General features: G+C 31.1%; 2 protein-coding genes across 2 annotated transcripts; one reads left to right on the forward strand and one right to left on the reverse strand.

Annotated features, from left to right (window-relative positions):
• Positions 1 to 763: 763 nt before the first annotated feature.
• On the reverse strand, positions 764 to 10,828 carry LOC145008643 (uncharacterized). Its single transcript, XM_078967230.1, has 23 exons — positions 10,676 to 10,828; positions 10,234 to 10,504; positions 10,056 to 10,149; positions 9,804 to 9,931; positions 9,639 to 9,723; positions 9,505 to 9,550; positions 9,118 to 9,314; positions 8,900 to 9,020; positions 8,611 to 8,790; positions 8,389 to 8,463; positions 8,086 to 8,284; positions 4,737 to 4,777; positions 4,626 to 4,652; positions 3,608 to 3,758; positions 3,438 to 3,518; positions 3,035 to 3,172; positions 2,882 to 2,944; positions 2,414 to 2,476; positions 2,108 to 2,233; positions 1,762 to 2,019; positions 1,225 to 1,660; positions 840 to 1,129; positions 764 to 789 (listed from the first exon to the last, which is right to left on the reverse strand). Exons 1-23 carry the CDS (start codon positions 10,826 to 10,828, stop codon positions 764 to 766), a joined length of 3,249 nt encoding a protein of 1,082 aa, XP_078823356.1.
• Positions 10,829 to 12,670: 1,842 nt separating this feature from the next.
• On the forward strand, positions 12,671 to 16,310 carry LOC145011008 (phospholipase A(1) LCAT3-like). The gene is made up of 10 exons (XM_078969616.1): positions 12,671 to 13,066; positions 13,919 to 14,010; positions 14,141 to 14,268; positions 14,351 to 14,486; positions 14,582 to 14,734; positions 14,853 to 15,032; positions 15,116 to 15,273; positions 15,507 to 15,561; positions 15,740 to 15,793; positions 15,913 to 16,310. The coding sequence occupies exons 1-10, from the start codon at positions 12,847 to 12,849 to the stop codon at positions 16,075 to 16,077; spliced, it is 1,341 nt and encodes a 446-aa protein (XP_078825742.1). The 5' UTR covers positions 12,671 to 12,846; the 3' UTR covers positions 16,078 to 16,310.
• The last annotated feature ends 4,936 nt before the right edge of the window (positions 16,311 to 21,246 follow it).

A 21,246-nucleotide genomic window follows, 5' to 3' on the forward strand; every position in this document is an offset into this window, starting at 1 on the left:
AAACAGACAAATATGACAATGTGGCAAACCTCTTTTTTGAAATTCAATCGTATAGACCACTGCAAATTAATTTTATAAATAAGATAATCTTTGTACTGGATGAAATATATTTGCAAATAACCAAAAATATTAACAAACTAAATAATCATTATAACAAAACTATTAGAAATAAATACAAGTTTTATTACCTCCTTGAACAATGCCGAAAATTTTATTTTCCCGTATGTCTTTAATCAAAGCATCGAGCTTTATTTTGAATAGCCTACATAAGATATCAGGTCTATCTTCTGGATTTAGTGAAGTGTTATGAAGAAACCTTTTAACTTCAGGCCATTTTGGATTACATGTAAAGGTTATGAAGAAATCAGGATATCCAAACCATTTACATAAGGACATGGCATCAAGGTAGTTTTGCATCATATAACGTGCACCACCAGTGAATGAAGAAGGTAAGATTACACGTTGTCCAACATTGGATATATCTTTATTCCCTAGGTTCTGTTGAGTACGTAACTTTTCATAAGACTCACATCTAAGAATTTGTTGTTTGCTCCTTATGAAATGTAATCTTTCACTTTCAATCATAGTATAAGCATCAACCAAAAACTGTTGGAACAACCTTTTTGAATTAAGAATTAGTGAAAAATATTGATCCCTGTCTTGTATTCTATAAGAAAAAAACTCTCTCATTGTACAGTTGGGCCTCTTGCTGTTGCTTGTTGGTGTAATACCTCGATGTGGTATGTCAACCCTGTAACCATCATCACCATATGGAAACAATAGTGGATACTGAAGAGGAAGGTATGATGGATGTAATTCACTAATACGCCGTAGAGAACCTGATAACGTTTGAACAACAATATCTCTATTATCAATTGAATCACCAATATCTCCAACAATTAAAGCGGCAACCTCAGAAGCAGATGGTAAGTTGTATATCCTTCCATCTTGGTCCCTTCTTCCAATAAGTCTCAACTTGATATCAACATGAGGGTTTTGATGAAAACAATCCCTAACCATTCTATAAGACTGAACCAAAACATTATTTGAATCCAACATCAACTTCAAATCTTGTATAATATCATTATCAAGGACAGAAGAATTTGACGTAGATCGTTGATTATCTCCACTGCAAGTAACATGAACATATAAACATAAGATAAATAAATAATATAATGTTGATGAATAAGATATCTATTAATGTGATAATTGTGAAAAGTGTACCCAAAACATGTCCGTCTATTCGCGATCTCATTATCAGTATCGTATATATACAACTGAGAGAATTTTGGTTTTAACCCATGTTCCGGTAAAAGGCTTCCGATACTATAATAATTTTGACCGCTAAGTCTAAAAATGTATGGAGCATTTCCTCTATTGATTGAGGAATCAATCTTTCCACCCATTGACGTAAAAGAAAACATAGAATTGTAAGAACGAATGTTCTTCATGAAGTGTTTGCTTTTAGAATCCCCCGATGTAAAAAGATGGGCATAACTTGAAGGTGCATTCTTTAAAGTTGGTAGTTCAACTTTTCCATAACCACAACATAAAGAATAATTTTGATTCTCATTTTTTTTACATTTGATAGATTCATCTTTCCATAATTTTACAAAACATGTTTGGCATACAACAATCTGATCACCATGATCCAAATAATCTGTCAATTAAGGTTGACATAAAGATGTTAAATTTGTAAGTTTATATAAGTGAAAAATATTGAATGAACAAAAATAAATATTATATTTGTATCAAAATTACCTTTTGATATACCGTTGTATATGTTTTGCTCATTTTGACCATCGATTTTGTCTTGATCGGATCTCAAACCAAATATTGGAATAGGAGTTAAATTTGGCCTTTTTTTCTTTGCTTTATTATTTGGATTAGCTAACAGGACTGAAGACGATTTTGATGTTATTGTAGATGATTTGTTGGATATGTCGCCATTTGAAAATACAGAGAATTGTCTAATATTTGTTAACGGCGATTGACAACTATTATTGGAAATATCCATGGCTGCGGAAAAAATTGAAAGTATACATTGTTAAATATGATACAATAATAATATATGTTACAAATTAAAATGGTAAAATAAATGAGTTACCGTTGGAAATGTTAGATAACGGAGTTCTAACATTTAAATGTGATGGAGGAGGTTGTAACATTGCTTGTTTTGATGTACTTGAACTTGTTTTTGATCGGTATGTGCTTTTATTTCGATGTACAACTCCTTTGAATTCATATAAAAAAAAATGGTTATCAGAAATGTAAAATTGTTTAATAATTATTTTAATATTATATGAATATGAATATTGATAAAGAGATGATATAAAAAGACGATGATGTAATAATTTTTATTACATATATTTAATAAAAACTTAAAAAGTTAAAAAGCAATCAAGTACGTTACCGTTTGAATCCAATTTCATGTTTGGTAACGGTGTCTGAAAACTGTTATTGGGAATATCGATGACTGAGAAAAGAAGATTGAAATGTAGATTATCAAATATGATACAATAACAACATATATTATAAAAAAATATGGAAAAATAAATGAGTTACCGTTGGAAATGTTAGATAACGGACTTCTAACATTTAAATGTGAAGGAGGAGTACGTAACATTGTTTGTTTTGACATATTTGCGCTTGATGTAGATGTGGATACACTTTTATTTCGATCGACAACTCCTTTTAATTTGATTGGAAATAATATCTTATTAGAAATGGTTAAATATTAAATAATGTTGTAAGTTTTTAAATAGTATATGAATATTAATAATGATAAATAGATAAAATAAAAAACTATGGATGATAGAATTTTTATTTTACAGATCTAAAAGAGAGAAAAAAAAAGTGTATAAGCAATCAAGTATGTTACCGTTTGAATTCAATCTGATGTTTGGTAACCGTGATTGAAAACTGTTATCGGAAATATCCATGACTGGTAAAAGAAGATTGAAGGTATACATTATTAAATGTGATACAACAAAAATATATATTATAAAATAAAATGGTAGTATAAATGAGTTACCATTTGAAATGTTAGATAACGGAGTTCTAACATTTAGACGTGAAGGAGAAGTTTGGAAATATGATTTTTTTGAAACATTGACACTTGATGTAGATGCGGATAAGTTTTTATTTGGATGCACAACTCCTTTGAATTTGGCTGCAAAAAAAAATTGTGATAACAAATGGATAGATTTGAAATAATAATGTAACTCCCGAAAATATTCTATGAATATTAATATTAATATACAAAAAGACATAATACAAAAAATGAGCATGTGAGAAAATTGAATTTAGATGTTTAAATTTAAATTTAAATACAGAATAAAGAAGAAAAGTGTATAACGAATTAAGTAAATTATCATTTTCATTTATTTTAAAAAGATGTGATTTTGATGTAGTTGTATGGATTCATTCGGTCGAACCTTTTTTTTTATTGTCCAAGTATAATTTTCTTATTCTTCTTTTCTCTGTAGCCTGAACATGATAGATATTCTTATTTGAAGCTGCATAATCAAATATACACATATGAAATAGTTATAATTCAGATTAAAAACATTGATAAAGAAAGTTGTAAAATATATAATGAACGTACCGTTATCACCAGGGTTAGTAACATTTGTAGAAGTTGGAATTTGACTGACTGATGTGGTGTACGAATGCAATTGTTTTGTATTATCCAGATAGAAATTATTTAATTTTATCTTCTTATTAGTTTTGAAGGAGTCCATGTTAGTAGTTGCTATCTGAAATGGAACAAAATATATAACTTTATACAATAGTTATTATCATTTGTGAATAGGGCATTTGATTAGTGGGTTTAGATATATAATTTTATTCATCTGTCCATTGTTTGAATTGCTAATTTTGTTATCTTGGATTTGGCAACAACATCATCAGTTTCGGAAAGACTGATATTCATATCAATACAAAATGAAGCAAATGACCACAAAAGTTTATGTTATGCATGCCGATTAATAATTGACACTCACTTGAATACATCTAACGTTATTACATTATATTAACTATAAATGGACGTTCCTTTTTAAGCTTATTTAATTTTTGTTCACAATAGAACTCTTCAAATGTTCGAATGCAAATACAAAATTAAAATATGAATTTGATTTTTTTGGTTTGTGGGTATGCAATTATTTTTTTAGTAATTATTCACATCATTAATTTATTTAAACATATTTTATTATAACTTTTTGTTTTTGTCTAAATAAAACTTATATATTATTAGTTTAATAATTTTTTATAAATCTTTTACCCGTGGTTTTTACGGGTTGTAACCTAGTTTAAAAATAAAAAAAAATGTTGTCGATTGAACTTACGTATGACATGAAATACTAAAGTACAATGGCTTTATATGTAATGTTTCCGAATTTTGTTGCAGATATAATTTTTTTTGTACTGTATTGTTGGATTACATTTTTCTTTCATTATGTTATTTTACTTTGTAAGTATTGGAAGTAATGTTTATTATGTTATAAAAAGATAAGCATTGTTGGAAAAGATACTATTAGGGAGGATGATTTTGATTAACACAACAATCGAGAATCATGGTTGTACATTTACACAACCAGAACCAAAATTGATAATAAGAAACTTACAGAATTACTGTCGTTAATGTCCTTAATCTAGCATATAACGAAATTTGATTGAAGCATATGAAATTCAGAAAAAACAAAAAACCAAGAATTGGAAAAAAATAAGAAACTTACAGAACGATTGAAGTAGCCGATTGAAGAATGATTCTTGATTGCTGGAACAATATGCAGTAAAGAATGATTGTTATTCATATGTTTCAATTATATATTGAACATAATAATGAAAATTGATCTTGATATTGATACCAAGGGTAAATACGGAATTTTACAAATGTAGAACAACAAATTGAGTATACAAACATAGCTAAAAAATGCAGAAAATCGAATTTCAATATAGAACAACAAAGATAATTTTGGCCTTTACGATTTAAAAGCCGTATAATATGATCAAATATAAATAAAGGGTAAAAAGGGTATTTTAGCAATATAAAAGTAAGTATCAACAGCAGCAAAGGACATTGAGAAACAGGGCTTACATAAAATAAACATTAAATTAAAAAAATTGCAGGCCGTGGTAGGGGTATATTAGTCCAATTTGCTCTTATTCATAGTTAAAGAATGCAGAAAATCGAAATTGGAACTACACGGATAATAGCAATCCATTCAAATAGTACAATTAGACTAGTTTTGATTTTTTAATTGGTTTGATTGGTTTTGATATATTTGGTTCTTCTGAACAATTAGACTGGTTTTGATTTTTTAATTGGTGCTAGTGTTTCATTGTTCTTCATAATAGTTGGTTGCTAGAAGAGTTCATAATAACATTGGTTTTGAACATAAAATTATGATTGTTTTAATCCTTTCCAGCATCAGAAATCACATAATAGATCTTTTTGAATTGTTTGATTGGTTATAAATATAAAAATCTCCTTAGATGTGAGAACTTATTACTGTATATATATGTTTGGGTTTTATTTTTTTCTTGTCAGATCACTTTCTTCTAAAAATTCAAAAGTTATGTGCTCTCATAATTTGCAACCTGAATTGAGAACTTATATCAGGTTGTATCTTTCTTAGCTCGAGTATTATTTTATTCAATATATTTTCTAAAATTATAGTATGTGTTTGACACACAGTATCATATATGAGCATTGTTATTCCTTTCGCTTATGGGCATAACAATTAAAAAAATTGCAGGCCGTGGTAGGGGTATATTAGTCCAATTTGCTCTTCTTCATAGTTAAAGAATGCAGAAAATCGAAATTGGAAGTACAAAGATAATAGCAATCCATTCAAACAGTACATGTCATCAATGTCTGTGATGATTAACACAGACATACGTAAGACAAGGTTATTTTTACACATACACATACACATTGATGATCAATTTAGTGGATCGAATAAAGAATTTAAGATAGAAAATAATTAATAAACAACTTCTGAATCAAAGATAAATAGAAACTTTGATTAACAAATTCAATGAGAAGCAAAATTGAAGTCGCAGAAGAAGAAAAGAATTTTCAATTATACGATTAACACAAACATTGAGAAGCAATCATACTTAATCATGAGAAACTCACCGAAGGATTGAAGTTGTTGATTGAATATTCGAAATTAAGAAGCAGAATTGAGATGCAGAGACTGTCCTAGGGATTGAATTATGTAATTGGAGCGGAATATGATTGATATAGTATGTTATGCGCATAATAATTGATTGATATGCATACCATTTTTAGATGCTCTTAATCGGGCATGTGACAGAATTTATTTAATGTATACAGCAGTTATTCCATATTCAAATTTCAAATTACAAAATATGGATATTTCGATTATTAATCAAATCAAATCAAAGATTGTAATAGTACGTGAAACCAATCAGGGATAAAAATGAGATTTAACATTGATAGGAACGTGAATTTTTGGTAGGACAGTAGTCAAAAATTCAAACAATCGTTTTATTTATTAATTTATTTATGCTTCCAAAGGACAACGTTAAGGCATAGGAAAAAATTTATAAAATTTGATCTGTATATGATTCCTTTGTTTGAAAGAAAACTTCAATTTAGTAATATACCAAATGTATCCTTATTAGAAAGAGGCCGTTAAGTTGGATTTGTAAAATTTAGTAAAAATAGGTAAAAATGTTAGGAAAATAAGTCAAAATTCTGAAATTCTGAAATTTGTTTTTGGAGTTCTATTTGTATTTTCATCCTGTAAACCAAATATTGTAGTTTTAGTAGGGGTAGTAAATGGCGACATATTGTTATTGTTATTTTGAAATGTTTTTTGTAGGATATCGTGTTTTTTCTCAGCTTCTGTTGTGACATTAGGGGTAGTTTTGAAAGAAATGGGAGAAAAAGGCTTGCGGAATCCATCGATTTTTTTGGTAGGACGGGAAGTAGTAGGGGTAGTTTTGGAATTGATATCCGGTTTAGGAGTTGCATGAGCTAATGATAATCTTCTGTTGCTTGTAGTATTAATTTATGGAATTTAAATGATTGAAATTTTAGAGCTGATCAAAAGAATTGAAAAAGGCAAAATTGACATCTGATGCATTGTTTATTCTGTTGCGTGTTCAATATTATGAGAAATCTCATTTGACAGCTTGATTAGAATCTTTTTTAATACAATACCTCAAATAATATCAAAGCACATTCCCAAGAATGCATGCACCAATATACCATTTTATTGTGAAAATTATGAATATGTCCATGTTTAAAAAATGATCATTATTTTGAACAGGAATTTATTGAATGTATTCAAATTTGAGACATCTTTTTTATAAAGCAAATATACTGATATCTTATAACACGAAATTGAAAAGTAGAATGTTATTGAATGTAATTTTTTTTTATTGCAAATATATTGGTAAAAAAATCTGAATGTGATAGATGAACCTAGAAACAACATATGTTTTAGAGTTATGTTGGTTGTTACTGGTGGGCATTTAGTTGGTTGTGTATTTGATGGAAACTCCATTGTTGCCCATAAATTATTCCAGAGGTATGTACTTTATTTATGTTATCACTTTAATTTCATCAGAAAAATTATTTATGAGGTTAAAATGAATACATCCTTGCCCAGAACCAAAAAATATGCCTTATTAGTATATATGATTGTAAATACATGTAATGTAATTTAGTTGTATGTAATATACTTATTTGTATATGCTTGAAACGAACTAATACCTATCAAGACCACCATCGTTAAATAATTAGTATATTTGTGATAAGATTCTTTAGAAACATATTTATTTGCTTATTTTACACATAAATACACAAACATATATGCCACACATTTATTAAAAGAAGATTAGTCTAATTACAATGATAACCATAAAATGATAATCGTATTAAAATATAGAATACCAGCGAAAATAAAGCAAGAAGTATCAATGTTTGAACAGTGGACACCACAAAGAGCAATAATGTGAAAGAGAATCCAAAAAAATCCAAATTCAAGAACATTGTTGATTAAAAAAGGACAATCTCAAATTACTTTTCAAGCTTTGGTATTAATAGACCTGTGTTGCCATCAACTTTGGAATTCAATCGAGGGACCTTGGTGGATGAATTCACATTATCATAATCATCAACATCAATGGTATCTCCAACATTTCGTTTTTTTACTGTTGTTGGGGAATTATACTTGAACGGACTTGTAGCTTCAAATTTGTCAGGCAATGTTGGGGTCAAATTATCACCTGTTTGCGATATCGCATCCTTAAAACAAAATGTTGTAAATAGGTTTAGTAATAAAATATTAACAAAAAGTAATCTTTTTAATAGATTATATAAAATTAAATAATGTAAATTTATAATATAACCTTTAAGGACTTTGTTTCTTGAGATACTTCATGAGATGCGATTTCTGTATCATCAGCATTTGCAGGACTACCTGCCTGAATCAGAAATTTAAATATTTATATAATTTGTGGGACATAGCTCTAAATCAATATAGATTTACAATTTATTAGTGAAGATCATTAAAAAAATATGCATCATAAAAAGTAATATTAAAAAAACAAATAAAAATAATATATAAATACCTCGACAGCTAACTTTTTTTCCAAAGCATCGATAACGTTACTATCAACCGTATAGCCAAGTATCCCAAACCGATTGTAGTTATTGGATACATTAAAACTATTAACATCTATCTTAAAAGCCATCTTTTTATGCTCCAAACATTTGAGGTCATAAGGATATAATCTTGGATTATCCCCAGCCTGGAATAAATGTGTTATATAATATATTTATGTTTAAAAACACATTAAACTAAAGAAAATACAACAAATAACAGCAATTAAGAAAACAAAAATTAAAATTATGTTATACCTGTTTGATTTTATCTATAAGATCACGTGCGCGTTTTTTGACGATTCTATAAGCATCTCTATCGAAGAGAGTTAGAGTGATTGTTCCAGAATCATCTTGCACACGAATAGGTATTTTATACCTATAAAAAATTCTCAGATAAATAAACATTAAATATGTTTAATGGTTAATAATGTAGTTAAGTTGTTCTGTTGATATTTTCTTAAATGTAAAAAAACCTTGGAACAGAAGAGATCGTCTTATTTTTACAATTATCACCATTGCATTTTAAAACGACACTTGCATCACCACTATCTGCACCACTGAACAAATCTTCGGTTTGAACTTTCTTTCCACAGTTTGTACACGCATCATAATACCAATCAATATCTTGGCGAATACCATAAATGGTCCCGACAATGATATATTGGCCGACCTAAAATAAAATCAAAACGATCATAAAAAACATTATAATTTTATTATCTGTTAAATAGAAAACAATATGACATCAATACAGATAAAATATTCACATACCTCTTGTGGTTCTATCAAATCGACAACATTTTTAACTTTGTAGTTATTCAAAAAAAGTCATCAGATTCCGAATATGATTTAGAGCTTTCAACAGTCAAAGAAGCAGAAGGGTTTTGAAGTCCTCGTAATCCAACCAAGCTGTTTTTAATTTAGGAGTTCGAAAATAAAATTATAAAATTATTGAACACAAACAACAAAACGATGAATTATTAAAATGTACAGTTACCTATCTGTGAATGTAACAATTTCGGGAAGATTAGCATTTATGAACATCCGTGTTTGTTCAAAATAACTGTTCACAGAAGGTGTTGCTGATGAAACAAAATAAAATAGTAAATAGAATGAGTAATATAAAAGACTAAAATAAGGTTGATTGGTATAAAAAATTTACCGTTATAGACATTAATTCTTGCAAATTGCAAAAGGATAATCACACGACCAACTTCTTTATGAGCTTCAAGATAAGAAATTAACTGGTATGCAATATCTCCAAACAACGTAACATTAACCTGCAAACCTCTGCAAAAATAATAATGGTTAAATAAATATATAATACTAAAATTCTACATGCAAGTTGTAAAGTAATGAATGTAATATATAAGATATAAGATATAAGATATAATATAAAAAACAATTTGGTTACTCTAAGTTTCTTATTTGTAAAGGCAGCCTATGTAGAGATTTGCTGACATCACGGGAATCAAGCTTTCCTAATGAAACAACTTCACCAATAATATCTACAAAATGATAATACAGAATGTCAAAATGATGTGAATTTAAAGAATTAAATATAATATACAATCAATAAGGAGGGAAATTACTAATTGATTCATTAGATGTAGCTGTTGCAGAGATAATTGTTTCAAAAGAAACAAAAGAAAATCCATATTTTGTTTTGGATTGAAAGTGTAGACACTCGTTAACAGTTGTTCTTCCATGGAAATTTAACTTGGAGGTTACATCACTTATTTTAAAAGTGTATTTGTTAGGAGCGATAGTGGGGGACCGGATGTAAACAGCTTGATCTTCTTTCAATTTGGACTCAAACCTTTGAAAATCTCTTGGATACACACTTGCTCGGATTTTTGTACACTATTCACATAGGGTAAGAATATTATATAATGTTAAAAACGGAATTTTTAATAAATATAAATTGGTCAACATTGAAGATAACATCTTCAATGATTGAGTTTGAATAATATTATTGGAATGATCAAATAAAAAAATGGTTTTGAATAATGCTATTAAAATAGTAGATTTTACCATTTCATCCATGAGTATCATCTCAATTGATCTGACAATAGTGGGGTTGTCATCTGAAAGCGATTTCCACAGCCGGATGATAGACACTTTTAGTGTGTAATCATCTTTCATATTGTCCAAGTCTCTAATGAAAGTGATCTTTCTTTCTGCCATTGTCACTATAACAGAAAAGTACACAAAATAATTACAATTATGTGTATGGAGTACTAATAATATATGAACAAACTGAATAATACAAAAAAATATCGATGTAAATTTGACAGAAAATAAAAGTTAAATGCTATAAACAGCCATAAAACAGAAAGTGCAAAGTGTGATTCAAAATTTATATAGCTGTTTTATAGAAATTTGACAGAAAAAGAAATGCTAACTGTTTTGTTATAATTACTTGTTTGAAAGAAGCATGTTATAACAGGTAAATAACTAAAAACTAAAATTCTATATTATGGTAGACAAAGGGTGTTAATGGAATTGTAAGTAAAATTTACTGTCGTTAATGCTTGCTGCCATAATTACTTGTTTGAAAGAAGCATGTTATAATAGGTAAATAAGTGAAAACTAAAATAACGAAAATTGATCTTGATCTTGATACCAAGGGTAAATACGGAATTTTACAAATGTATAACAACAAATTGAGTATACAAACATAGCCAAAAAATGCAGAAAATCGAAATTGAATATAGAACAACAAAGATAAATTTGGACTTTACGATTAAAAAGCCGTATAATATGATCAAATATAAATAAAGGGTAAAAAGGGTATTTTAGCAATATAAAAGTAAGTATCAACAGCAGCAAAGGACATTGAGAAACAGGGCTTACATAAAATAAAAATTAAATTCAAAAAATTGTAGGCCGTGGTAGGGGTATATTAGTCCAATTTGCTCTTCTTCACAGTTAAAGAATGCAGAAAATCAAAATTGGAACTACAAAGATAATAGCAATCCATTCAAACAGTACATGTCATTAATGTCTGTGATGATTAACACAGACATACGTAACAAAAGCTTATTTTTACACAAATAAGATGCTAAATTTGACTAAAAACAAAAGTTAAATGCTATAAACAGCCATAAAACAGAAAGTGCAAAGTGTGATTCAAAATTTATATAGCTATTTTATAGAAATTTGACAGAAAAAGAAATTTATATAGCTGTGTGATTCACATACACATTGATGATCAATTTAGTGGATCGAATAAAGAATTTAAGATAGAAAATAATTAATAAACAACTTTTGAATCAAAGATAAATAGAAACCTTGATTAACAAATTCAATGAGAAGCAAAATTGAAGTCGCAGAAGAACAGAATTTTCAATTATACGATTAACACAAACATTGAGAAGCAATCATACTTAATCATGAGAAACTCACCGAAAGATTGAAGTTGTTGATTGAATATTCGAAATTAAGAAGCAGAATTGAGATGCAGAGACTGTCCTAGAGATTGAATTATGTAATTGAAGCGGAATATGATTGATATAGTATGTTATGCGCATAATAATTGATTGATATGCATACCATTTTTAGATGCTCTTAATTGGGCATGTAACAGAATTGATTTAATGTATACAGCAGTTATTCCATATTCAAATTTCAAATTACAAAATATCGATATTTCCAGATTCAATGTTCCAGAGATTTCGATACAATATCATTATTTCCATCCATATTCAATATGTAACGCTACGTGAAATTCCATATTCCATATATTCCATATATAATCTAATCTAATTCAATTCCATACCTAATTACCTATTTTATCTATTACCTAATTACCTAATGATACGTGAAAGGATGTTGAAGGGGTAATAGAGTAATTTAACATAGGGCGAAAAATGGATGATTGTAATGACACGTGTCCAGATGGTTTTGTTTATTAAATAGGGAGATATGATAAAAAATAAAAAAATAAAATAAATAAATAAATAAATAAATAAAAGGAGACTGAACTTGAAGAATCCAAAGAATATTGGAACCGAATATTATTTCGAGATTAAATCATGAAGTCAGCGCAAATCCTCTTCCGGCTACAATTTTCTACTTCCTTTCGTTTCTTGATCAACTGTATATATATTATGTATAAAATACTATATTACTACTTCTCTAGGAAAATCCAGATACTCACATAACGTGCTACATTCCCCAAGGAGCGGCGGAGGAATTAAGAAATGGTAGGTGGAAACTGGTGGTGCTTCGGTGATCGGAGGAGCTCCGGTGAGGATGTGTCTGATCTTGACCCGATACTTCTTGTGAGTGGTGTTGGTGGGAGTATTCTGAATTCGAAGCCAAAGGGCTGGTTCGGGCTTACGACCCGTGTTTGGGTCCGTATTCTTCTTGCTGATATGGAGTTCCGAAAGAGAGTCTGGTCCCTCTACAATCCCGATACTGGTTCATTCTCTTTCTCGCTAAAATCTTAGTTGTTTATGGTCTTTAATTGTTAAACATTTCATAAATGCTGCTAATATTCTAATTGGTTTGAAACCAAAAAATTATAAGCTTCTAATTACACGCCAATTTTCTGTATTTTTATGAATCAATCTGATTTTTTTCTGTTAATGAAATGGAATCGAATTTAAAATGCTGCTGTCATGTCTTTACACCGGCAGAAGTTTTTGGATCTTTGGAGAATTGAAGTGTTGTGAGGATTATTTATTTGTAATGGAAAATGGTAGGCAAGTGAATTATTAATTATCTGATTAGCAATAGTTGGTTTGGTTGTATTCATCAAATTAATTTAAGCTGCTTCAACCTTGATGGCCTACCGTTAAAAAAAAAGTGGGAGGGGGGGGGGGGGGGGGGGGGGGGGGGGGGGGTTTGCTTTATGATAGACTTTATAAGCACTTTATTTGGACAACTGGCGGCGTATTTTTTTTTGTCTTAATCTGGATAGAATGACTTAATGGATTAAGTCAAAAGTAACTTGGCTTAACGTATTAAGACACTGACCAATTTACCTATTTTCCCTTCTTTTTTGCTCCCAACTCCTCTCATCAAGATTGATGAATATTGTTATAATTAATAAATACCGTGAAATCTGCCTTAAGAAATCTTACGATGAAATAGTCATTTAGTATCATTGGCTTAGAAGAAAAAACATACTTTCTGTATGCGACACTTTCTCCCGCCAGGCTTCTTTTCCTGTTCAGTCACTTTACTCATTCAGAACTTAATAAAATAAATAAATAAATAAAACATCCCTTTGTTAACATGATAGAAGTTGATGTGTCTTTGGATTTTCAGGGTACACAGAAGAACTGGATGATAGTTCTGATATTGTGGTTCCACAAGATGATTATGGGCTTTATGCTATCGATATTTTAGATCCCTCATTTGTAAGTTCAGTAGCATCATCTTTTCTGTTTTCGCCATATTAGAGATTTAAAAAAAAATCTATTATTTATTCTTTCATCTATCAAACGCAGACAAAAATTTATATATTATTTGTATATTCCGAGTTTTCAGTGGATAAAATTGTTACAAGTGACGGATGTATACCATTTTCATGACATGATCGACATGCTTATTAAGTGTGGATACAAGAAAGGAACCACATTGTTTGGATATGGATATGACTTCCGCCAAAGCAATAGGTAGAGATAACTTTAGTGTTTGGTGATTAAGGGGTTTGTTTGGACATTAAAAGAAAATAAAAATGTCATGTATTACTGGCAGAATTGAGCAGGCCATGGATGGTCTCAAGGAAAAGCTGGAGGCTGCATATAAAGCTTCAGGGGGTAAAAAAGTCAACCTTATATCACACTCCATGGGTGGATTACTAGTATCATGTTTCATATCCCTTCATTCCGATGTATGAAAACACACCCAATGAACTTTTTATTTATTTTTTTCATTGTGCATGTATGTGATGAATTAATATAAACTTGGGTTATATATATAATATAGGCATTTTCCAAGTATGTGAAAAAATGGATAACCATTGCAACCCCTTTCCAAGGTGCACCCGGATATGTCAATGATTCTCTGTTAACCGGATTACAGTTTGTGGAGGGACTTGAAAGCTATTTCTTTGTGTCAAGGTGGTCAATGCATCAACTGGTATTTTTTTTTTTTATTTTGACATTCATCTCCTGGTTTAAAATATAATGACTTGAAACAAAAGATTCATTAGCTATAAAAATGAAGGCGATTCAGTTGTCTCCTTTTGTGCTTTTAGTTGGTGGAATGCCCATCAATCTATGAGATGCTGCCTAATCCTGAGTTCCAATGGAGAAAGCAACCTGAAATTTTCGTATGGAGAAACCGTTCAGAAAATGGACAAGATTCAGCCAAACTGGAAACTTATGACCCATCTGGTTGTGTGGGGCTGTTTGAAGAAGCATTGAAGGGCAATGAGGTAATTTATATTATATATGTCCCCAAAACAAGTCAACCTTTGACTTCTGAATGTGATCTGAGTGATTTGTGTAAACTTGACAGATAGAGTACAATAAGAAGACGATACCTTTGCCATTTAATTCTTCCATCTACAAATGGGCAGCCACTACACGCAAGATGCTAAACAGCGTGCAGCTTCCCGAAGGGATTGATTTTTATAACATTTATGGAACATCATTGGATACCCCTTTTGATGTTTGGTATGTGTTGCTACAATGTCTCACTTTTACATGTTTATTGCAACCGACACAAGTCATGCACCAAAATTTTAACCGATGAAAGAATTTACAGATCAATTGTTAAATATTTTGGTCTAGGAATGAAACGTGAAAAACTGCTCTGTTGCATAAATGCGGAAAATGAAATGCTTCTGTGTTGTGTTTTGTTTTGTGATTGAAAACTTGCTTGTGCTCAAACGAATACTATTTTGCAGTTATGGGTCGGAAACTGATCCAATCATCGACCCATCTGAGATATGCCACACATTAGTAAGTCATTCAAATCCTCCTCCTATTCCTATAAATAATTAGGATATATCTGACATATATCCTAATTATCCCCACATGCTTGCACTAGCAATAAATAAGAATGTGAGAACGAGGTCGAGCCTGGGGCAATTTTATCTTAACTTTTGTTTATTGTTCATTTTTTTTTTCTTTTTTGCAGCCTGAATACTCATGTGTGGATGGAGACGCAACAGTCCCCGCTGAGTCAGCAAGGGTACTCACTATTCCTACCTTATTTCATATGTAATGTGTGTGTATGTACATGATGTTTAACAAATTCAACCAAAAGATTGTGTCATATCCTGGAACTGAAAACACCATGTACATGTGTAGGCAGATGGATTTCCAGCAATAGAAAGGGTGGGAATACCCGGTGCTCATCGGGCATTATTAAGAGATGAAACCGTATTTGAATACATACGCAAGTGGTTAGGACTCGAAGAACAAAGCAGTACACGTGTTAAGACCTCTAAAGTTATTGATGTTGGTTTAGCTTGAAGCTTGTTTAGTTGTGTAGTCGCATTTGGTTCATGAATCATGATGATAGTTGTTGTTTTGTATCTTAGCAATTCATGTTGTTGATGAATAAGAGGTCAGTTCATTGTTCTTTTGGCTGAAACATCATACTTTAATGGGATCTTTTTCACTTTGTACAAATACAATAATAAACCATAGTGTGTATTGTATATTGATTGTATAGAATGAGGTACAAGGGATCTCTATAGATAAAAGTTACATATAGGTACCCTCTACATGAAGATTATTATAAACATGGCTAACCCTTTCTAATACGCCCCCACAAGCTAAGGGCGGTCAACGACGTGACCATACGATGAAAAATCTAGGAGTTGACAATGGTTTTGTGAAGATGTCTAATCGTTTGTGGATGTAAATTGTACATGAAAACTCCCCTCAACAACTTTTCTGTAATAAAGTGGAAATCAATTTCCAGGTACTTTATGTGAGCATGGAAGATAGGATTGGTAGACATATATGCTGCACTCAAATTGCATGGGACATCGAGCAGGGGTGGCTTAACCTTTTTAGGGGCTTTAAGAAAACAAAAAAAATTGGGGCTCTTTAGGTAAGCAAATAGATTTGAACCTAAGACCCTTGGTTTGCTCTTTTACCACCTGGCAATTCTCCAACTTGCCTTTATAACCCAAAATATATATATATATATATATATATATATATATATATATATATATATATATATATATATATATATATATATATATATATATATATATATATATATATATATATATATATATATATATATATACAAATATAATTAAGAGAATAAGTTTTAAAACTGGAGGCCCTTTAGAATTTGGGGTCCTAAGCCCTTGCTTAGTTTTGCAAAACATTGAGCCGGCTGTGACATCGAGTTCATGAAGAGGAGCTTGTAGCGAGGTAAATATGCATACCGTGTTGACAAAGGCTTTGTACTGGACTTAGTGGAGGATCGAGAAACTTTTTGTAACCTAGTGGACAGAGTTGAGGTTCAAACCTATATATATATATATATATATATATATATATATATATATATATATATATATATATATATATATATATATATATATATATAATTCATTTTTTTTTTAATAAAATACTTTCAAATAGTACCATCTTTGATTAAGCTTGAATTACAATCGGTACATATATATGGAGAAATGATTATTTGAAAATCTAAAGACTTTGAACATCGACTGGTAGATAGAGAAATTTTTGGGGTTTTTCTAGACATGAGAGAAACATTTTAGAGATTATATTTTTCGAATGACTAAAACTATATATATATATATATATATATATATATATATATATATATATATATATATATATATATATATATATATATATATATATATATATATATATTAGTCTTGGAGTCTTGAAACCTAAAATCGGAAGTTTACCGGCTTTGAGAAGAATATAATGGAATCCTTGTAGAGATAGTAGAATTAATCATCTTTTGTTACTCTTTGAATCACCTTTTGAAAAGTTTTTTTGCCGTTTGCAATCAACAACAATCTATCATTGTAGAAAAGGTCGATAGTGAAATTAATCATCTCGTCACATTGTCGCTTTGGAATGATCAAATATCCTTCAAAATCGTTTGTCTTCTAATCATAATTGATTAGTATGAATAATGTTCTTGCAATTTTATTGATAAATTTTTTATAATAGATATTTTTACGTAGTGTATACTCATACACACATATTTGAAAATTATACTTTTGATAAAGAAATGAAATACCTTATTTTGAAGGTATAGCAACAAAAGTTATTTATTTATTTATTCTTCGTAAGGATCGTCAAAAAGGCCTTGAGCATCTTGAAATAATTTATTATTTACAGATTTTGGAGAATCGTCAGAAACTGATGGAGTTTGGTGAATTTCTTGAAGTAACTTTTGGAGTTCTTCAGGGGAAGAACTAACAGTCTCTTTAATGCTAGCAATTAGATCACCATCAGTTTGAAGAAGACTGTTGATAAATGTGGCTTCAACCTTTGGTTTGAATATATATTTCTTGATAATGTTTAATTACTGCTTGTTCATTAGCAAAGCCTACTGAGATCACATCCTTGGAAGTAACTTGCTAAGCCTACTAAGCATCCAAGAAAGCTATGAGACAAGAGATCACATCCTTGGAATTAACTTACTAATGAGCATCGATGAAGGCTATAGGGTTGACGAACAAGCATATCGTTATCAACAATGTCGTGGAATTCGTTTAATCGCAGACCAATAGTTTTTTTGTTGGGCCTGCATATATTGTCGCACTTCGGTGACCATGCATCAATAGTTACGTTGTTCCTGATGACAATGATGGCATTGACATAGACCAACATGTATAGAATAATGTATCTACGTTAGCAAATACATATTGAGGGATTAGCTTGGAGCCCATGAAACCAAGTATTGCAGAGTACAAGGCCTTTGAAGAAAGGTTGATGGGCCTTTTGAGGTCATAAATGGATTTGATATAAAAAAAACCAAAATCTAGTCATAGAATATCAACAAAAACCGGGGTTGTTTCATATAAATTTTTTCTATTATCATGAAGGAAAACATTTTTAACACTATCAGAGTGTCCATTTTTGAGTTACCGCAAGCGATATAACAATACTGATAGTTGTTTCTTTGACAATGGGATTGAAGAAATTTTTGAAACCTTTGGTGACAAACATGGCTTTGTAATAAGTGATTGTGTTGTTTTCTGTCTACCTACTAACAATCAACACCGTTTTTCTTAGGAACATTTCCTTGTGTTCAAATAAAAGCCAGTATTACTCTATCACAATCCTTGGGGTGTGTTTCGTGGTTCTAACATTGGCTGGAGTTTTGATAAACATGGAGTCGTTGGAGATTCAAGCTCAAGAAATTAAGTTCATATTATTGTTTTCTCAAACTCTCTTGCATTTCCTTCTGCTTCTCAATCTCGATTTTCTGTGTTGATTTCTAAATCCTTGTGAGATATCAGATAAGAAGGTTGATGTTTCAATGGAAGAAGATGAAATTCCAAGAAGCTATTTATGTTTCCCACCAAGTGCTTGATAAAATGCCAATGCCTAAATCAGTTTTTCTCTTGTTGCAGCTTTATTGTTCAAGATAATGTAGTTTGCTTAGTTTGAGCGTTCCATGTGCACACCAACAGTGTGTTGGTGTGCCATTTCCTTTCCCCCTTTTTAATTCTTGCTTCATAGCTTAAGATTCATCCCGGGGCTTGTTCTCTTGTATGGCTTCTTCCTCTACAAGTTCAAGTGTTATTTTTCTGTGTCCGTTCAGAAGCTTCCATTGTTGCCCAAATGGTGAAATGGAAAGTAAGGGGATTGTCTGTATGATTGCACATATCAAAAGGCATTATCTACTTATTGAAGATCGTAATTGTGTTTTACGTGAAGCTCTTTCTAGTAATGATGGTTTATTTATGGCGGTGGAAGAAACTTAAAGGCCTTTGGTCAATGAATATGTGAGAAGTGTATGACTTTGCATGCTGTTAATCGTCATTGTTATCACCCAGATGGTCTTATGAGTTTTATTACAGGGGCTGACGGCCTGAGTCATTACATTGTAGGTATTTTAAAAGGAAATCCTTACAATAAAGCTCCATCTTTAAGTCCTTGGATACATGGGGGAAGGATGATGATATCAGCATGTTATTTAAAAATATGTCAGACAATCCCGAGGTTGGGTCCATACGACATGGTGGAGGCATCCTTTAGAAGGAGTCTACATTGAGTAACACCAACATCAGGCAGTGTCTCTGTAAGGTTGCAGATGAGAATTTTACCGCAACAGTGAAAGTGTCTCTCTTAGGCACCCTTTCAGGCCACCCCCATGCATGTGGAGACCCATAATTTCTGGACCTCCCCTTGTAGCAAACTTTGATTGTGTATTTGGCTGCATTAAATCTTTCCCTAAAGGAACTTCATGCGAGAGAGATGGCTTGAGGGTTCAACACATTCAAGATGCCCTTTATGGAGAAGGATCTGCTATAGCCACAAATCTCCTATGTGCTATCACTGCAGTGATTAATTTATGGTTAGCGGGAAGATGTCTGTCCATTTTGGCAGAGTTTATTGCCATTCCGCTCATCTCACACCTCTAATTAAACCAGACAACAAGATCCATCCAATTGCAATAGGCACTATATGGAGACATCTGGTTTCCAAGATTGACATGAAAGGTGTAGATAAAGAAATTGTTGGGTTTTGAGCAATCTAACACTTCGTAAGTGTGCATGCAACCCTAATAAACCTTGGATCTATGTTTGTCTAAATACATGCAAAATAATAATTTTTCCAAGGTTTATAACCTATCTAACATGGCATGGGGAACATTTCAACATAAAGAGTTAGAAGAGATTACATACCTTTTTGATGAGTTTGGTTCTTGAGGAGTTTGAGGGCCAAGCACCAATAGTGTGAATGCCTCAAATGGAATCACAAAACACCAAAAACTCTTGGAAAACTTTGAGAGAGTGTATACACTTGTATATTTCGGCCACACACAAGCTCACACACACTAGTTCACTAGTTACACTAGGGCACCATTTCATGCTCCATAAGCATGCTTATATAGTGTGTATGGTTAGGGTGAAACCCTAATAACCCATGACCTTTCCTTTCCAAGGATCCATGGGTTAAAAGCTCCATGGATCATCCATGGACTTCCATATAAGCCTAGCCCATTAACAAAAGAGCATTATGTAACGCCCGCAGATCAAGGCTAGTCAATTTAGAGGCAATAGGGGTCAACAACGACTTTTCTACAAAAGATTATTTAGAATGAATAGTCTTAACCAAGTTTTAGAATATGTCACAAGGTTTCCGTACATATAAAGAACGCCAAAATCCGAGTTATAACGAAGAAGTTATGGCCCGCCGAAGTTTTACGGCAAAACCGGCACGGCACCGGAAGACGTAAATAGTGAATTTACGATAGAAGAATTTTTAGCCTTAGAAATCTAAACAAAAGTCATAGAATATGTTAAACTAAGAGCGTCGATAAAAAGAACGCCCAAATCTGACTTCGTATGAGGAAGTTATGATTTTTCTAAGATTCGGCTTAGCAGTGTACAATCCGAAACTCGAATTTTAGTTCGAGCGGTTTTTGGCTTACGTGAAATAAATGAGAGTTGAAGATCTCAT

The sequence above is a fragment of the Lactuca saligna genome, chromosome 8 (genome assembly GCF_052625555.1).
Source record: "Lactuca saligna cultivar CGN05327 chromosome 8, ASM5262555v1, whole genome shotgun sequence".
Taxonomy (NCBI): Eukaryota; Viridiplantae; Streptophyta; class Magnoliopsida; order Asterales; family Asteraceae; genus Lactuca; species Lactuca saligna.

Coding starts and splice junctions, on each gene's coding strand:
- LOC145008643 (XM_078967230.1), bottom strand. CDS start 10,828: ATGGCAGAAAGAAAGATCACTTTCATTAGAGACTTGGACAATATGAAA. Junction 2,477..2,881: donor CATCAGATTGAATTCAAACG/GTAACATACTTG, acceptor TTCTTTTCTCAG/TCATCGATATTCCCAATAAC. Junction 2,234..2,413: donor CATGAAATTGGATTCAAACG/GTAACGTACTTG, acceptor ATGAATTCAAAG/GAGTTGTACATCGAAATAAA.
- LOC145011008 (XM_078969616.1), top strand. CDS start 12,847: ATGGTAGGTGGAAACTGGTGGTGCTTCGGTGATCGGAGGAGCTCCGGT. Junction 14,011..14,140: donor ATATTTTAGATCCCTCATTT/GTAAGTTCAGTA, acceptor CCGAGTTTTCAG/TGGATAAAATTGTTACAAGT. Junction 14,487..14,581: donor TCATATCCCTTCATTCCGAT/GTATGAAAACAC, acceptor TATATAATATAG/GCATTTTCCAAGTATGTGAA.